Source organism: Melopsittacus undulatus, chromosome 2 (genome assembly GCF_012275295.1).
Source record: "Melopsittacus undulatus isolate bMelUnd1 chromosome 2, bMelUnd1.mat.Z, whole genome shotgun sequence".
Taxonomy (NCBI): domain Eukaryota; kingdom Metazoa; phylum Chordata; class Aves; order Psittaciformes; family Psittaculidae; genus Melopsittacus; species Melopsittacus undulatus.
In genome coordinates, this window is record NC_047528.1 from 115142375 (window position 1) to 115159418 (window position 17044).

Genomic DNA, 17044 nt, shown 5'->3' on the forward strand with positions numbered 1-17044 from the left:
AATTATTTCTTTCCCTAAATACCACTTTCTCCATGCACTGATGCCTCTCCGCACTGACCCGCAGTGGAAACTTGTAATACCATTTGTGACAGTCTTTTAGAAGCTGTTCTGCAGAGAGAACAATCTGGGTTTGCTTTAGTTAAGAGAGCCAAAGAAAAAGCCACAAGGACAGACATAAGAGGGTTGCTGGGAGCACACAATGGAATTGCAAAAGCAGGCCATGGCCTTGTACAGCTGCTGCAACACCTTAGTCCCAAGCTCCTCACGTCTGAGCATCTGATGTGCCAGATAGGAAAGGGAAGAGTTACAGCAGGAAACAAAGAATCAAAACCCCCTTTTTTCACTGTGAGGGTGACCAAGCACTAGCACAGGCTGCACAGAGGTTGCATAGTCTCCATCCTTGGATATGCTCAAAAGCAATTTGCACATGGTCCTGAGCAGCCAGCTTTAGGGGTCTCTGGTTAAGCACAGTGCTGGACCAGGTAATGCCCAAAAGGTCCCTTCCCACCTCAAGCATTTTGTGGTTATATAAAAACACTCACTCTAATGGAGAGGAACTGCAAATGGCCAGTATCTACATCTTAATCACACAGCAAAGGGATGTGGTAGAGCTGCTTTTGCTACTTCACACAGGCTGCTTTCCCAGCAGGCAGAGGGGAGGTTTCAACTTTTGCATCAGACTGAGATCTTGGCATTGACCTCAACATCTGAGAAGAAACCTGTGCAATGTCTGACGAATGATGGTTGGTTGGATCATTGATGGCACCTACAGGCCATGTGAAGTCTGGATTAAAAATCTTTTGCTTGCATTCATGTTTCAGTGCTTTGACAGTAACAATTCCAAAGCCCCTTCTATCAGTTGACTTAGGCAGAAACAACTTGTGTTCTTATTAAAAGCAGCAGAGAAGGCACCTTTGCGGGCATAAGGTTTAGCTATGCTTGGGTTTTTTAATCATGGCCCATTTTCAGGGATGAAATGGAATTCTTCTGTAGTGAATCAGTGTCAAAAATAAAAATCCTTATCATTACTTGTCTCCCACTCACAGGAGTGACAGTGGAAATGCCAGTCACCTAGAGCATGACATCATCCAGCCTGTTATTTCCAAGTCTGGGGTGATAATTTTATCCCAAAGTTTACTGCAAGAAAGACATGGTTTAGGCTTGCATTTTATTAAGGAAAAGAAAAACTTCTTAAGAGCAGTCAGGCAGGCTCTTAAGTTACTAAAGGTTATCACAGAACTTGCCTATTACCCGATCAGGGCAAACTACAGTTAAACCAATGCCAAGAATACATACCTAGGTCAGCAAGCAGCAGTTCTGTAGGAACTACTCTGGGCCTGCTTAACATTTCAACCTGTGCTGCTCTGACTGCAGCAACTTCCACAGTTTAAGAGGCCTCTGTATGTAGACCAAAGGAGTACAGTGGTTTTGTTCTGGGCACTCTGTATCTATCTGTGTTAGATATACAGATCCTGCATTTGTGCACTTTACATAATTGTTATAGATGCAAGACAAGCAACAGGCTGTTAAGATTTATTCTTATGAAGGAGAAACATCAGCACGTAACAATACATCTTATTTTATTTATATGCCATCAGCAGCACTGCAGTTCCAGGAGCTTAAAATACACTGAGCGGTCGCTCGTATTTACCTTCTTTGATAAGCTTCTCTTTGTGATCCTGTGGAAGAAAGAACATTCATCATCATCATCCTATTAAAGAAGTTTCAATCAGCCTGGGATAAGAGAAAAGCAGTTCCAGTATTTCAGCATGGACTATAGGAAGATGGCATCATATGTGAGCTGAAGGGTCTTTTCCAGCCTAAATGATTCTATAAGCACAAACTTAACAGCTGATGGGGTTAAAAAGTGAAAAAGAACAGGCATTTAGCTTCACCTAGCTTCTGAGCTACAGAAGACGTGCTCAGATTGACATCTCTGCAAATCCAGCCACTCTCACAGGCCAGCAGACCAATTCCTTCAGTGTATTTTTCACCTAACTAGTTGTGTCGCAGTGAATTTATACATGGTCTTTACCTCCTCCTTCTGGTTGAACAATCCAATTACGAAGAAACTTTGTAGTAACTTGCCCAAATATGCCTGTGTTAACTTTCAGCCCATTTGTATCTCACCCTGCAGTCACAGACTTTGCTGACAAGTATTGTTACAGTACACAGACACTGCAGATACTGTACTTTACACACCACCACAAAAAACCCCAAACATCAGTAAAGGAACTGGAATAAAGGAAAATGAATTTTTCTAGGGACTAAACTGAAGAGTTCATCTTAAATATTCCCAGGTAATTATGTCTGGATTTCACCCACGCAGGTTTATTGTCAAGCACTCACTTGGTGGCTAAGCAAAACTGTGGTTTCACATACAAAACCAAACCAACATGACAAACTACTGTGGAGATGCTGAAGTCTCAAAAACATTTCTATGTGTTTCCTAAAACCTGCATTTTTGATTCATCCCAGCAAACAACATTCCCTACAAATATTCTATTTGTTTTAATCGATGTTTGTGCTTTCTGGTTTAGGACTTGATCTAAAGATGCTTCTTTTGTGCAAGAGTGAAATTGCCACAGATTCACTAGTGAAAACAGCCACTGTTTGCCCATTACACAGTGTTTTCTTATGTATGTATGTATATAGCTGAGTCTTCTCAGAATTGCTCAGATTCTGAAGTCTGCATTTCAGGAGTTAGACCAGAAGTGAGATAAACTTCCCAACATCTTAACCATGCTGCTGAGGTGAGGCACTGTCATCAGCACAAGTACTCCTCCCCATTTGCTTCGTGAGTTTAGAGAAATGGTCAAGCATTCACAGAGACACTGCAAGGTCTGTCATCCATAAGCTCCCTATTTATTTATTGTAGAAAGTGTAGCTGCTGCATGTCAACAGCTGAAAATAATGGTCTTTTATGATTAATTTGTATTGTCCGTACTAGAGAGAGCTTTATTGTAGCAAAATACCTTAATCAGGGAAACTGTGACTGGTCATACCCCAGGGTACAATAGAGGGCTCCTAGCACAACAGAGCTTTGCAACCAGTTCTGAGGCTTTGAGATAGGCTCACTATCAACCTTCCTTCCTTCATTACTTTAACGATACTAATCATTCTCAGGTGCAAGAGGATTCCACCCATTCAGTCTCCCAGCAGCTCTTCACTTTACACTGGGACGTTCACTGCCATTCTACATTGCCAACTCACCCTTTCAAGCTTGAAGACAGCAGCCCAGAAGATGAGAGGGCCTAGGCCAAAAACAAGCCCTAGGAAGGACGTCTTCGGTGTGGGGCGGAAGGTAGGGTACACGTTGTGAGTCCTGGCGTACACCCAGCGGGTCAGGGCAGGGTTTTCCTGGGTGGGAAACAAACCCCCAGTGAGGCCTCAGGCACCCTGCTCACCTTCACCCGCCGCTGGGGCCTGCAAACCCAGGCCGGGAAGGGCACCAAGGTCACGGGCAGGACAGAGCAGCTCCCCGGCCGCACGGCACCAGGCCCGGGGCGCCGGATGCTGCGGACAAGCCCCCCGTTTCCCTGTCCCCGCGGCCCCGTCCCCACTCACGATGACGGGCGGAGGGTTGGGGTTGTTCAGCTGCAGCTGGTACTGCCGCTTGAGCCGGGCACGGATAGCTAAGCGCTCGGCCTCAGCACGGCGGCTCTCCGGTGGCACATCGAAGGTGCTGCGGTCGAGCTCGGCCGGCAGCGAGACGAAGCGGTTGGGCCGGTAGCGCTCGGCAGCGCCCACCGGCGGCTCCGACGCCATCTTGGCCACCGGGTGACGGGAGAGACCCGCCTCTTGCCGCCCCGGCCTGCGCGGCCGACACCGCCCCCTGGCGGCCTGGGGGTGCTGCTCACCCCTCAGCCGTGGCTGGGGGGGGGCAGCTATGGGAGGTTGGTACCTCCTTGATCCCAGCAGGTTAAGCGGATGGGAACCTCCGCTTTGGGAGGAGCAGGAGCTCCGAGGCAGAGCTGAGGTCTGCAAGGGTTGTTGTGCAGCCCTGGGGATACGGGGTGGTCGTCACTGTGATGTCTGTCACAGCCTTAAACCACGCACACTGACACAAAGTATTCCATCTCTCAGCTGGGCTGGGTCAGCCTGGAGAAGGCTCCTTAAGGGGAGACCTTAGAGCAGATCCCAGTGACTAAAGGCAGCCTGGAAAGGACTCTGGACAAGGGCTTGTAGGGACAGGACAAGGGGAATGGCTTTAACCTGACAGAGGGGAGATTGAGCTGAGCTCTTAGGCAGAAGCTCTTCCTTGTGAGGATGCTGAGGCGCTGGCATAGGGTACCAAGAGAAGCTGTGGCTGCTCCATCCCTGGCAGTGTTCAAGGCCAGGTTGGACTTGGAGCAACCTGCTCCAGTGGAAGGTGTCCCTGCCCATGGCAGGGGTTGGAGCTGGAGGAGCTTTAAGATCCTGTCCAACCCAAACCAGTCTGGGATTCTGTGGAATCACCTCTTTGGTGTGTTAACCAAGGCTGAGCCATTGGATAAGCCACCAGAGGACCTCCAGGGTTACGGTGGGGTGGCTCCCCAACCTGACAAGCTGTATGGATAGGTTCAGAAATCATCCTCTGATGATGAACACGAGGTGAAGAAAGCAAGCTCTGGTCTTATGGTTTTGGCTTTGGTATATTTTTGTCTCGGTATTAAGAGCTTTGTTCTCCAGGGATGTAAATCACAGACACCAGTTGTCTTTCTGGAAACAAACTTGACAGAAAAACAAGTTTTCTGCTGGCTTTTTTTCTTCTTTCAGTATACAAAGCAATGACAGCAGCTACCCTGATTGGAACCAGGTAAATTAATGGCTGTGTATATATAGTTATGGCCTCATTTGCCCTGAGGTAACTCTACAGACTCGGGTAATGTTGGATGAGGGATTACAGCTTGCTCCTAAGCACACACAAAGTAATATTGCTGGCTTTATTTAAGGTGCTGTGCTTTGGCACTGAATAATGGAGCAGAAGCTCTGCCTTGCATCTTATGATTTCGCTTGTCTTTTACCTGAGCACTCAGAAAACAGATAATCTCCTTTTGGCTTGAGCAGCTAATTGGGAGCTGGGGCTTTGTGACTTGTGTCTAGCAGGATGAAAGACAAGTTGGACATCCTGGAGCAGACCCCTGGAGCAGGAGGTGCTTTTCCCTCTCTTAAGTCCAAGCCCACAGTCCTCTTAGAAGCTCTCTCCAGGTGTTTCTCCAGCTTTCCCACCCTCATTTTCTTCACAAACAAACAGCTGCAAACCCAAGTGAAAACCAAGCTGCATCATTCACACTCAGCTCCCACAGAAGTGCTTACATGACCTATTGCTTTGTTTCCCAGGGCTTTCAGCTTGGGATAGTGGGTCCTGTTGCACAGAACAGTTCACTTCTTTTCCCACTTTCTGACCATTGGATTTAATGTGATCTATGTCTCCAGCTCCATGATTGCCTCTCTCCTAAGTGGCATGTGGAGAGCTACTTTAGCAGCACAGTACACATACCAGCAGCACTGCCATGTGGCTCTCCCGTGGTACTTCCATCTCTGAGGGCTCCCAAAGACTTGGCAGCCTGTGTTTCCCTGCATGTGCTTCTTTAAAAGCTGATCCTCCCTGCTCTTTCTTATGTCTTAATAAATGGCACATGCAGCATAGAAGCAGAGAGATTCCTGGCAGGAACAGGGGTGCAGGTTGGATTCACATACTGGGAAGAGATAGCTGCTCCATGGGAGCTGGGTGATGTTCCCCTCTTTGCTCCATCGCAGAGTGGAACAGAAAACTCCTGTTCCTGCAGATCTCCCAAAGGACTTTGAAACAGCCTCAATCTGCTGTGTCCTGAGATGTGTCTGTAATGGCATGGGACAGTTCCTCTGGGAATGAGCAAAGATGCTCTTGTGGTGTTCAGCTCACAGGCCTGTTGCAGACTCTTTGCAATCTTAGCTGTACATGTCCAGGCTTTGCCTTCTCCCTGTCCCTGAAGCTCTCAGCTGTGAGTGTGCACGCTTGGCATGCAAACAGTGCTGAAATTAATTCTCCTGGGAGCAAAGCAGAAGGTGCAAAGCTGTATTTCCATTAACAAGTAACGTGCTGTATTAGAAACTGAGCAGCCAGCCACGATGCTGAAAACACCTTTGTATTTCGTCTCTAATTACTAACTCGTCCTCCCTCCCAAAGGATCTAGTTCCTCACGGGGAGTCTTCTCTGAGAGATGGGGTCACTTGTTTCATGGGGTAAGAAAATAACAAGATTCCTCCCAGAGAAGCATGTTCTCTGATGCTCAAGCCTGTGCATTGCAATCTGTTGTTTTCACTCCTCCAGAGGTGATTTTGTGCATTTTATTCATTTCATAACAGCCATATCTCTAACTTAAAACCACCATGATTTAGCAGAAGCCTGACACGCCAGTAGTCAGGGTCTAAACCTTGCATAAAGCGATGCAGGACAAAGACAGGAATACTGCAGTCAAGGCACTAGACTGAAATCAGTGATTGTTCTTTTTCCCTGCTGACAGGAGCTGCTGCATACATTGAAAAACGTTGTGATGACAAACTGGACTCCCATGCAGACCTCCTGCGTCATCTGCTCCTTCTGGGCCACACTATGGCAGGATGAACACAGCCTGGCTGCTGCAAACCACCTGTGAAACAAAAGGTTTTGAGAGAACAAATAAGACCCTTCTGATTCTTCTTTTTGCCAGCCACATCATGAAGCTCCTTTGACTTTCCTCCCAAATGCTAGTGTTGACTTAAGACAAGTGGAAGGAATATAAAACAGGCACCAGTGAGAGGGGGACCACTCTCACTAGGGCAGCACAGACTTGAACTACAATAAGCTGGTCATAAAACCATGTCCTTGTGGGCTCCAACACTGAGACTTAAAAGGTAAGACCCCAAGTGTTTTTCTTCTTTTTAATCAGGACTGAAGGTTATTGAATGTTTTGGGGGTTTCAGTATTGTATCAAATTGACCATTCTCATACAAAAATGCCCTTGAAGTTTACATCACCTGTTTTCTTTGTGAACAGCAGTCATCAAAAGAGAACCAGTCAAGGAAATTAATCTTTGCCCAGAGCCCTGTGGCAGGATGGCCCTGACTGGTTGCCAGACATCCACCCAGCTACTCTCTCCCTCCTCTTCCTCTTCTGAGGACTGGGGTGGGGCAATGGCATGGAAAAAGCTCATGGGGTGAGATAAATGCAATGAAAAGCAAAACCTGCATACAGAAGCACGACAAAAAGAGGGATTCATTCACTACCTCCCATCAGCAGGCAGATGTCTAGCTACTTTTTGGGGAGCAGGGCCTCAGTATATGTAGCAGTTGCTTGGGAAGACAAGTGACATCATCACAAATGTCCTCCCATCATTCTTTTTTTCCCTCAGCTTTTATTTCTGAGCATATGGGCATCATATGGTGTAGGATATCCCTTTGGTTGTTTGGGTCAGCTGTCCCAGTTATCCCCCCTTCCAGCCTGTTGCCTATCTCCAGCCTACAGACTATGGGGTGTTGGAGGGGAAGCCTTGACACTGTGTGAGAACTGCTCAGCAATAGCCAAAACATTGATGTGTTACTTATGCTATCCTAGCCACAGCTGCAAAGCTGCTGTGAAGAAGGTCAGCTCCATCCCAGCCCAGTACAAAGCCATCTTGAATACTGTCCTATACACCACTGGATTTCTCAGAGCATTCTCATTGAAATTACTCTGAAATCAGGCACACGTTGGTTGAAGCTGCAAATAACTTCCACCATGAGTTTAAACTAACCCAAGATCCTAACCTTCAGTTCAGACCTGTGTGATTTTGTGGCTGGCTTTTCAGTCATGCTCCAAAATATACACTGGCTGCATTGGTTTGGCTGTATACACAAAGTCCACAAAGTCACATCTTTTCAGAGTGGCCATGTTAAGTGACTGTGCTTGAAGTGAATGAAAGGAAAAATTACCTAAATCACAGACCTGTCTACCTATCTCTGAGGTTATTGTGCATGATGCTTTCAGAAGACAAAGGTTAAATGGGCTGTCATCTCGAAAAATACTTGTGTCTGTCAAACTTGTGCTGAGTGCTTGTGGTTGCCATGTTTGCATCAGTTGTCAGGATGGCCCAGTTGTTGCTGGGCTCTGTTTTGAATTCTCACTGACCTTTGGCAAAGAAAGCAAGCTGGAAAACAAGGGAGAAGCCGACAAGATCATTCACATCACAAGGAGGTTTCTGAACAGAGGTCTCTTACTTCTAATTCCCACCTGTAATGGGCAAGAAGGGTCATTTCAAATGTATGAATACTGATGTGTGTGCTGCTGACCTTCTTCTGAGGTGAATCAGTAGCAGTCATTCATCTGCATACATAAATTCATGGTAAAAATACAGAAGGGGAGCAGTGTTAAAGGTATAAGGACAAGTTTATTGGCTCAGAACAAGCATGTCTAAAGCAGCACGTAGCTATGTTAATATTGTCCAATAAATGTAATTCATTTTGTGCTGAGAACTGAAGTCCCCGATATCTTTATCATACTGTTGTTTAAAGGAAGCCTGGCACACAAAGGAAGGAGTTAACATGGTTAGGGGAATTATGAATAGTCCGATCGTTATTTCAACCAACAGGCCACTCATAAATGTGTATCAAATGTTGAGCTCAGCAGGAGTTAGTTACAAAACTAGGACACTTAATGAGTCATAAAGTGCCAGAAATAATGAGAGATGGCATTAAACAAACCATTTCTGCCTCTCCTGGCCTTGTCCAGAGGTGGTGACAAGAAGGCCTCTGCTGTTTCAGCTTTTCCTGCCAAAATCAGTGTGACTCACACTGAATGATAACTGTGGCTGAGCTGCCCAAGCTGGTGCTGCCTGGGAGGCTCTGGTGGGAGAAGAGAAACTGGCAGTGAGCATCTTTTCTCTACTCTTTTGCAAGTCATTGATTGGAGCATTTTGTAATATCATTTTCTTAGCTCCTTGCAGAAGCTATTAATAGTCACATAACGTTGAAGAGTGGGAGGGAAAGAGGTCTTAGATTAAAGTATGGTGGTAATTAGAAAGCTGAATATCTGAGGGTAGACCCTGTTATGGCTAAGTGTTAGAAGTTACCAGCTAAGGGGTAAGGCTGTTCTCAGGCTTCCCCTCACAATGGCTATCAGGAACTAGAGTACAGCAGCAAGCTATCATTGCCCTGACCAGCCTCCTTTAGACCTCCATCACCCACTGACCCTGGAGCAGCACTGAAGCTCAGCCCCTTGGCCTTATGTCTTGCCTGAGCTGTGTCAAGTGTGTGTTGTGTCTAGCCTTGGACTGCAGTGGCTCAAGTTCCTGGTTTGAACTCAGACCTTCCTTGTCACTTTGCCCTTTCCTGGACATCACTGGACTCTGGCTGAAGGTGGTTATTGCCACTGGACCTGCCCTGATGACCTTGTTTGGCCCCCAGTTTATTTTCCTTGCCATCCCTGGACTGCACTGTCATTCATGGAGCCGTGCTCAACCTCATGACCATAGGGAGTGTACATGGCACCAAGGGTGGACTCAACATTGATGCCAGTAAAAATTCAAAAAGCAGTTGCTAACAAAGTCAGTGAGAGAAAACTCAAGTTTCCTCTCATGCAGGGTAAGGGGAGGAATCTTTTCTGGGCTGCTGCTCCTGATGCAGATCACTGCCAGCAGCTGATGTCTCTGTTCTCCCCATTTCTCCCCAGGTGTTTTGCTCTGCCAACAAAAGAACAGATAGACCTGCCTCAGTCAGTTTGAGTATTGGAAAAGTAGTGGTACCCACTGTGAACACTGCCTGCATCTCTCTGACACAATGGAGGGAGTTTCTGATGGTGAGTACTCCTACCCTAAAACATGTATAAGAGGCTGTTAGGCATTCCCTGGATATCCTGTCTTTCCTCATGGGCTGTGGAAAGAGTCTAGTTTAGCCCAGATACTTCCCACTCCCTGGAGTGTCCAATATGGGACAGAGAGCTGTGGCTCACGTAGCCTGGGGCCAAATGTTACACAGCCTTTATTGTACCTGGAGGATGCTCCTGTAAGTTCTGCCCAGACCTATGGGTGAAATCCTGGACTTGCTGATAGCAAAGGAGAGCCCTACAAAAAAATTGTTCTGGCCCCTAAAGCTGTCAGATTCCCTGCAACGCTTTACTTGAAGTTACCACCTCAGTTGAGGAGAATTTCCTTTCACAAACAAAATCAGAGTGTGAGAAAAAGGCTTACTGTGCAAAAATCCATCCAAGAGTGGCCACTGATACTATAAAACCCAGCAAAAGAGGTATATCGAGTTTATGAAGAAATACAGGGCCCCAAGGGCTGCTATGGTGTCAGGGACTTTGCATATCCTGGTGGGGTCCACTCATGAATACAGTCTTTGAGGGAGCCTCACGTTTGTGGAATCATACAGTCCAAAACTTCTCCACAGCCCTAAATGCATTTTTAATTGGAAAAGGAGCAGGACTTTATAGACAATAACTCTTTAAGAAGTCACAAATTTCTCCTTTGTACAGGAAGATGCTCAATCCCTGCTGGGGGGGGGGGGGGAAAACAAACCAACCCAGCCTGAAATCTGATAGATCAGTCTTGAAGGAGAGGCAGCTTCATTGTACAGCTGCATAGGAAAAGGTACTCGCTTTGCTTTATGCATTTTGTTAGAAGTCTGGAGCTTACATTTGAAAGGAAGTCTGGGAACACACTGTGAAGCAGACCATCAGTATGAATAAAATATGGTCGCAGGAACATGTTGAATTTAGTGTGACTGTTTGGCAGTCTCTGTATCACAGTGGGGAAGTGCTTAGTTGTGGCAATGCAGAGTGTGGTGGGGTTTTTTTTGCTCAAGCCAAAGACAGAATACAAATGAGGCTGTTGCTGCAGAATGCCAACCAGTGGGAAAGATACACGGTGTCCAGCCTGGCTGTTTCAGTGTTTAAAAAGAGAGATGGCAATACTAAAGCCTTAAACTTGTGACCTATAGAGGTAGGATGGCAGAGCAGCTCTTTCCTGGGCTCCTGTTATCATCGTATAAGTCAGGAACTTTAACTAAACAAGAAATAGCCCTTAGCATTGCTGAACCCTGTATCCATCAGGTTTCATCTGTCTTGTTGGGGAGACAGGGTGAGGCAGCTGCCAAGGTTAAAAATTGCCTCCTATCTTAGCAGAGAAGTATGCTCTTTGGATAAAACACTTCTGTTTACGTGGCATGTCCCCTTAATCCAGCCACTGTAACTGTGATTTGCAACCCCTAAAGGAAATATTTCTACCTCTGGTATGATCCTTGTAGGACCCTTTAGATACAGTGCTCCCCTGCTCTGCTGCCCCTCACTCCATCCCCTTCTGTGTGTCTGCTTCCCCCCTACTCACTTGCAGATGTTTTTGCCTAACCCAAACCTCTCCTCCCAGACTCCCACTGCTGCTGAGGGGCTTTTTACCCCACGAAATAACTTCAGCTCCCTCTACCTCATTCACTTGCTTCTTAGTCTTTTCCCTGCTTTCTCCTGATGATAACTCACACACCTTTTCCCAAGCATCTTCACAAAAAGATCCAGTCATGGGGGCAGCCACTTACAAAATGCTTAGCAGATGGCAACTGCTAACCTTGTAATACTCTGCTCCAGGTTTCTTTTTGTCCTCTCTGTGTCAAGCAACCTGTACACAGCACTCTGGCAGCAGGAGCATTCATGTTCTTCCTAATTTGTTTTCATTTACTTTAGAGTCTTGTGTGGCCTGAAGCCAAGGAAAGCACAAGCAGTTGTCATACTACTTGGTGGTTCTCCTCAGTGCATGAGGGCCAGTCAAACTCAGGTTCTGCAAGCAGCCTTTTAATTTTACAGACCAGTGTCATGGCGAATGCAGTAGAGAAGGACCATTTTTGTACTGGTGCCTTGCATGGCTAATCTTTCCTTTCTTTGTGTGTCATTGAACCGTAAGGAGTGAGTTTGTCTTTGCTCAGGCACAAGCATGATATCTCCACCTTCTGTTGCTGTGTTAGTCTTGCTGCAAGCTGCTCCAGGGAGGCAGCTCCCTCTTGCTCATGACATGGTCCACCAGTTACTGCAGTGACTGGAGCTGCCTGCAGAACATGGCCACAAACTGAATGAGTCCAAGAGACATTGCAAAGACTGGTGCTATTATGTCTGTATCAGTCTTTCAGAGCTGGCTGGGATTCCTCTTCTGCCCAACCCATTAATAGGGAGGGTGCATCTCTCCATAATTTCCATGGGAACTGAACACATCCCATCATCTGAAGGAGCAAGGACAGTGACTCACCCCTCAACATGCCTAATTTTTCCAGGATAGTCCTTCACACCAAGGACTGAGTGGGTCTGGGAAATACCCATGGGAGAAGGTAATATGCCAAGATCTGCTTGTCTCAAATCTAAATGAAAATCTGAAATATGATAAATCACTCACTCTGTCCAAAGTCAAAGTCAACAAAGTCAAAGTGTTTTTCCTTTACAGTTGTGTAACTCCTCCCCAGCACAGAGCAAGACCCCATTTCCCATCTTTTTGCTTCACCCTGTGGAATTACATGGACTCCTTGACCCTTCACTGTAGAAAGAACTCGGACAAAGCAGGAAAACTGAGCCCCTAATCCTGTGCATTTTTTAAGATCAGTGAAACTGTGAAGCTTTGTTTTCCTTGCTCTTAGACATGAATTTTACAGATGGGTCACAGGTGAGATCTGTTCCAGACAGCAGTGCTGCCCTTTTGGCAGACAAGGATGGCAAAGGCCTTTCTTGCCTGTGGAGCAGTCTCAGAGCAGAGTTACCTCTGGCTGTACCCTCCCAGCTCTGATAGCAGCCAAGCAAATAGCTTCAGTTGACAGCTTATGGACTTTTATATTTTCTCACAGTACAATCTCTTCCAAATACCAACATCTCATTCTTTTTTGAGCAGACCTATATTGCATCTGGCACCAGCTTTATTAAACATTGGATAAACCTGTCCAGTGGCTACATCTAGATTTGTTTGGGATAAATTGTTCTGACTTGCTGATCATGTAACAAACTGCTCATAGACACTTCTTACATGCCCTGTGTGTAGTGCACAGGTACACAGCTGCAAGATGTGATACTGTGGTGACAGGTCTCTTCTCTGGGACCTCTTGGAGGGAGAAGCTGACACTCAGTGTGTGTTATCTTGACCTTGTTCAGAAGCAAATGGGTAAAAGTATTTCTTGGACTGAAGAGTCTGGACAGCCACAGCTTTGATCAGTACTGAGTTTAAGCAGTTTGCTACAGAGAGTACTGGCCATTGCCTGTGGCCTTGAGACCCTGGGGCAAAGTATGCAGCTCAGCTTCCTTCAGGAGAATGTCCCTAGCAATTTCGAGCTGATAATGTTATCATTGGCTTGTCCTTGCCTGATACTGATTCTTGGAGGAAAGGAAAAGTCAGGGCTTGTGTGAGATCTCCCTTGGGCAGAACGTTACTCGATGAAAGCATAGATATTTCAAGGTCACTTCTTCTGGCAAATGATTATTTTACTGCCTGAGAGTTGCTCATTGTTTGTATGCTGTGGCAGTGAAAGGCCAGGATGTGAAAAAGAAGGGGTGGTCATTAGTCCATGGGCATAAGTGAATCACAAGCTCCGCAGCTGGGATTACCTGTGTGACACTGCTTACACCTTCCTGCTTTTATGGCCTTACCCTGTCTCAGGAACTGAGGTCTTTGGATCCAGGACTTCTGAAGAAATCATCAGTATTTCCTAGCACTGTGGGGTAGTGCTGAAGGCATGGTAGGATAATAGTGATGGTGATCAACATACTCATGAAAACAGTCTGACAGAGTTTTCCCCAACAACCGCTTTCACAGCTTTTCTGGTTAGATGCAACATTTCAGTTTTGTTTGGCAGAAACATATGCACCCTTTCACCCTTCTATTAAAGAAACAGTTTTGTTTGTTTATTTTTCACCTCCCTTTTTCCTCCTTATCCCAGCTGCTAATGAAAACAGTGGAGTAAAGAAGGAAAAGTGAGAGAAGAAAAAAAACTATTCATGTTTTGTTATTTTGAATAAATTTTTCCCACCAGCCTAGAGATATCATTGTTCTCCAGGCTTCCTCAAATCAGTTCCTGCTCCACTGGTGTCCCTAAGGGCAGCAAAGGCAGACTAGCGTGAGCAACCCAGAAAATGCTGGCTCCTGACAATATTCCTGGCTGTTTAGAACTGCAGAAAAGCAATGGTATACAGCAAATCCCATTGATTTTCTTAAAAGTGATCCATACCTGGTATTTTACTTTACAAGGTAACTTTAGTTGAGGATCAAAGCTTCCTGACTCTCTCCATCCACTGACCTGGTAGGTGTGCTGCAGTCTGGCCAGGTTTGCTGGAGCCTGCTTCGGGAGGATTCTTACTGATGTGAAGGTTCAGCTGCCTTTCCTGAGCCGAAATCAGTGAAGCTCTGCAGAAAGCAGGAGGTGAATAGCAGTGATGCAGCAAAACTGGGTTTTAGGAAAGGAGATCTTTTCTGCTAAGGTTCATACTGCCCTGCAGAGACCAAAAGAGAGTCAAAAAAGGCTCTGAACTCCTAGAGGTGGTATTAAACATCTTGTAACTAAAATATTGCTCTTTATTGAGCTCTAGAATAGAGCTACCATTAGGTAGTCAAGAAGTATGCACAGCTGAGGGAAGGGAGGTTTGAGCAATGTAGTCCCAAACTAGTGTAATAGTGGAAGGGTTCAAAAAGGAAAGGATCTATGACCTAATTCAAGACTTAATGTATGTTTTCCAGATGCATCTCAGCTGCAGCAGTAAAAGCAGTGAGGATCAGTAGTGATTCTGACTGCTGTGCTGGGTTTCAGCTCAAGGAAAAAGTCCTGAGATAAAAAATAAGGGTTTATAATAGAAGCACTGACCAAACTGGAGCTGTAATCAGTAATGCTTCTTCTACATCTTAATTCTGAGCCCTGAGCTGCTTTCTGTGGGTGAAAAGAGTTGCTATCAAAATACTGATTACTTTAAAGAAGGTGCAGTGCCACCACTTCCAGAGGAACTTCCTTATTGTTCCTATGTAGTGGTAAAATAAGCAGAGTTCCAGGGATCTATCCAGAAGGCTCCCTGGCAGAGAGCTCTGTTTCTTCTTTGTTTTCTGTCAGTATACCTGAACTCATCTTACTCTGACTTCCCAAAGGCATCACTAACATCCTATATTTTATTCTATAGTTTATGTATGGTAAAAAAAAGAAAAAGATGAAAATGGTTCAAATCTGTGGTTGCTCTGGTAGGATTTCCATTGTCACCTCAAAGCAGAGGGTATGCTGGTTGTCACACTGTGCTGGCAGTGCCTGCTGGAAAAGAAGTAAAGTAAAACCTGCTGTTCACTAAATAGCCTTTGCAGAAAATGGTCCCTGTCCTGTTATTCTCTGCCCTGCATGTGTGGCTCTGAAACAGCAGTGAAGGAGGAGTGAGCATCTGGTTCAGTATCCAGCTTGCTTCCCACATGCAGATCAAGCTGCAGCAAACCTCACTGAGTCTGATGATGGGATGTTAGTCCTGAGGGATGAGGCAGAGGGTATGACTTCCAGCAGAAAAGAAGCTGCAAAGTTCTCAGTGCTGTCTTCTAAGTACAAGCCTATTTCCAAGAGTTTTGAGGGACAAAAGGGGGAATCCACTGTCTTTATGCTTTATGCTTCATCCTGTTTTAACAAGGCTTTTCAGATTTAGGGTGGCATATCTTCTTTGCCTCAGAAAGAAACAGTACAGGCTTGCACAGCTTGTCCTGTGGCACCAGGAAGTATCACTGACCCCAAGGCAGGACTCTGCTCGCTGCACTAACCTGTGGCACAGTGAAGCAGGAGACACTGCATGTTGGTGAAGCTGATCCCAGGTGGGGTCCAGGTAGGACTCAGCCATATCGGATGCTCTCCCAAGCTATGTGAAGTGGCAGCTAGCTGCCTTCCCGTTCATCTCTGTAGAAGTTCTCTGCTACTTTCCTCTTCTCAAACAGAGCTTTAGGTCCAGCCAAGAGGCAGAAAAGCAGGTATAGGGAGAAGTGAGAGAAAAAGGACATCAAACTCTTCCCGCAAACAATCCCCGTGCCCCTGATGGCTGATGCGTCCCCTGGCAGGGAAGGGATCCGTGCCCTCTGGTGGCAAAACAGGCGAAAAGTTTAAAGCTCTCCAATCTCCAGTACAAGGGCACCAGGGCCGGCTTCGTACACCTCACCCCTGCCAAAATCTTTGGCCTCCGGTTAGCCTTGCACTGCCCTTGAAATTCAAGCGGCTCCTGTGTGAGGTGCGCTCCCCCGCTGCCCAGCGGGTCAGGTTGCCTTGCTCTTGCCTGTCCTGGGCACGCTGTTACCCAGCCAGGACGGCACATTTAGGAGCACTCCTCCAGCGACTCTCTGAGAGCACGCCACTCTGCTTAGCAACGGCTGTTGCAGTTATGGGGTACGCAGCACCTGAGTGCTTCTCCATCGGCTCTGTCTCTCAGAGCTTGACAGCAACTCCATCACACAGCACAGTTAGGAAGCTTTTAATAGTTCACACTGAAAGGTTAAGTTGATTCAGATTCAGATGTGGACCAAAAGTAAGCAGTTTTGCTGCTTGCAGGAAGAGCCCAGACCAAACAAATATTTGTAACATCACCTGTAATTAGGGCAAATGAGCTGTTTCCTATGCATGATGTCTTTATGCTTCCTTCTTCTGCAAGCTTCTGCAGTGGCCACATGGTTCTTTGCATCTGTGGTACCCATCCCACATGGGACTGTGGCTTCATATCTTTCTGGGTACCTTCCTTTTGTCCTCATTTTTTTCTTTGGGTGTGAACTGAAAGTTCCTGAAGAAAGAGTTTCTTACAGTTGCTTTTCACCTAAAGGAACATGGCAAAACCATTATTATGTGAGCTACCTCAGCACAGCTTCTGAATGTTGCTTGGGCAGTTGACCATCCCCTTCGATCATGCTGCAGATGCAGCATGGCACAGGACAGGCAAGAGCCACTGTGATTGCACCTGCTCCTGATGACATGATCTTGTTACTCAAGTTTGGGGGTCCTCAGTCTTCAGGCTGATTGAACCCTGAATGAAATGACATTGCTGCTCCTAGACACACAGAGCCTCTAAGAAGACCCTGAGAACTCCTCATTCATGTTAGTTTTGCCACTA

The 17044-nt window shown here is 46.2% G+C and overlaps 1 protein-coding gene across 1 annotated transcript; it reads right to left on the reverse strand.

Annotated features, from left to right (window-relative positions):
• Window positions 1-1517: 1517 nt before the first annotated feature.
• NDUFB4 (NADH:ubiquinone oxidoreductase subunit B4) lies at window positions 1518-3789 on the reverse strand. The gene is made up of 3 exons (XM_034060186.1): window positions 3568-3789; window positions 3214-3360; window positions 1518-1679 (listed from the first exon to the last, which is right to left on the reverse strand). Exons 1-3 carry the CDS (start codon window positions 3766-3768, stop codon window positions 1620-1622), a joined length of 408 nt encoding a protein of 135 aa, XP_033916077.1. The 5' UTR covers window positions 3769-3789; the 3' UTR covers window positions 1518-1619.
• Between the last annotated feature and the right edge of the window lie 13255 nt (window positions 3790-17044).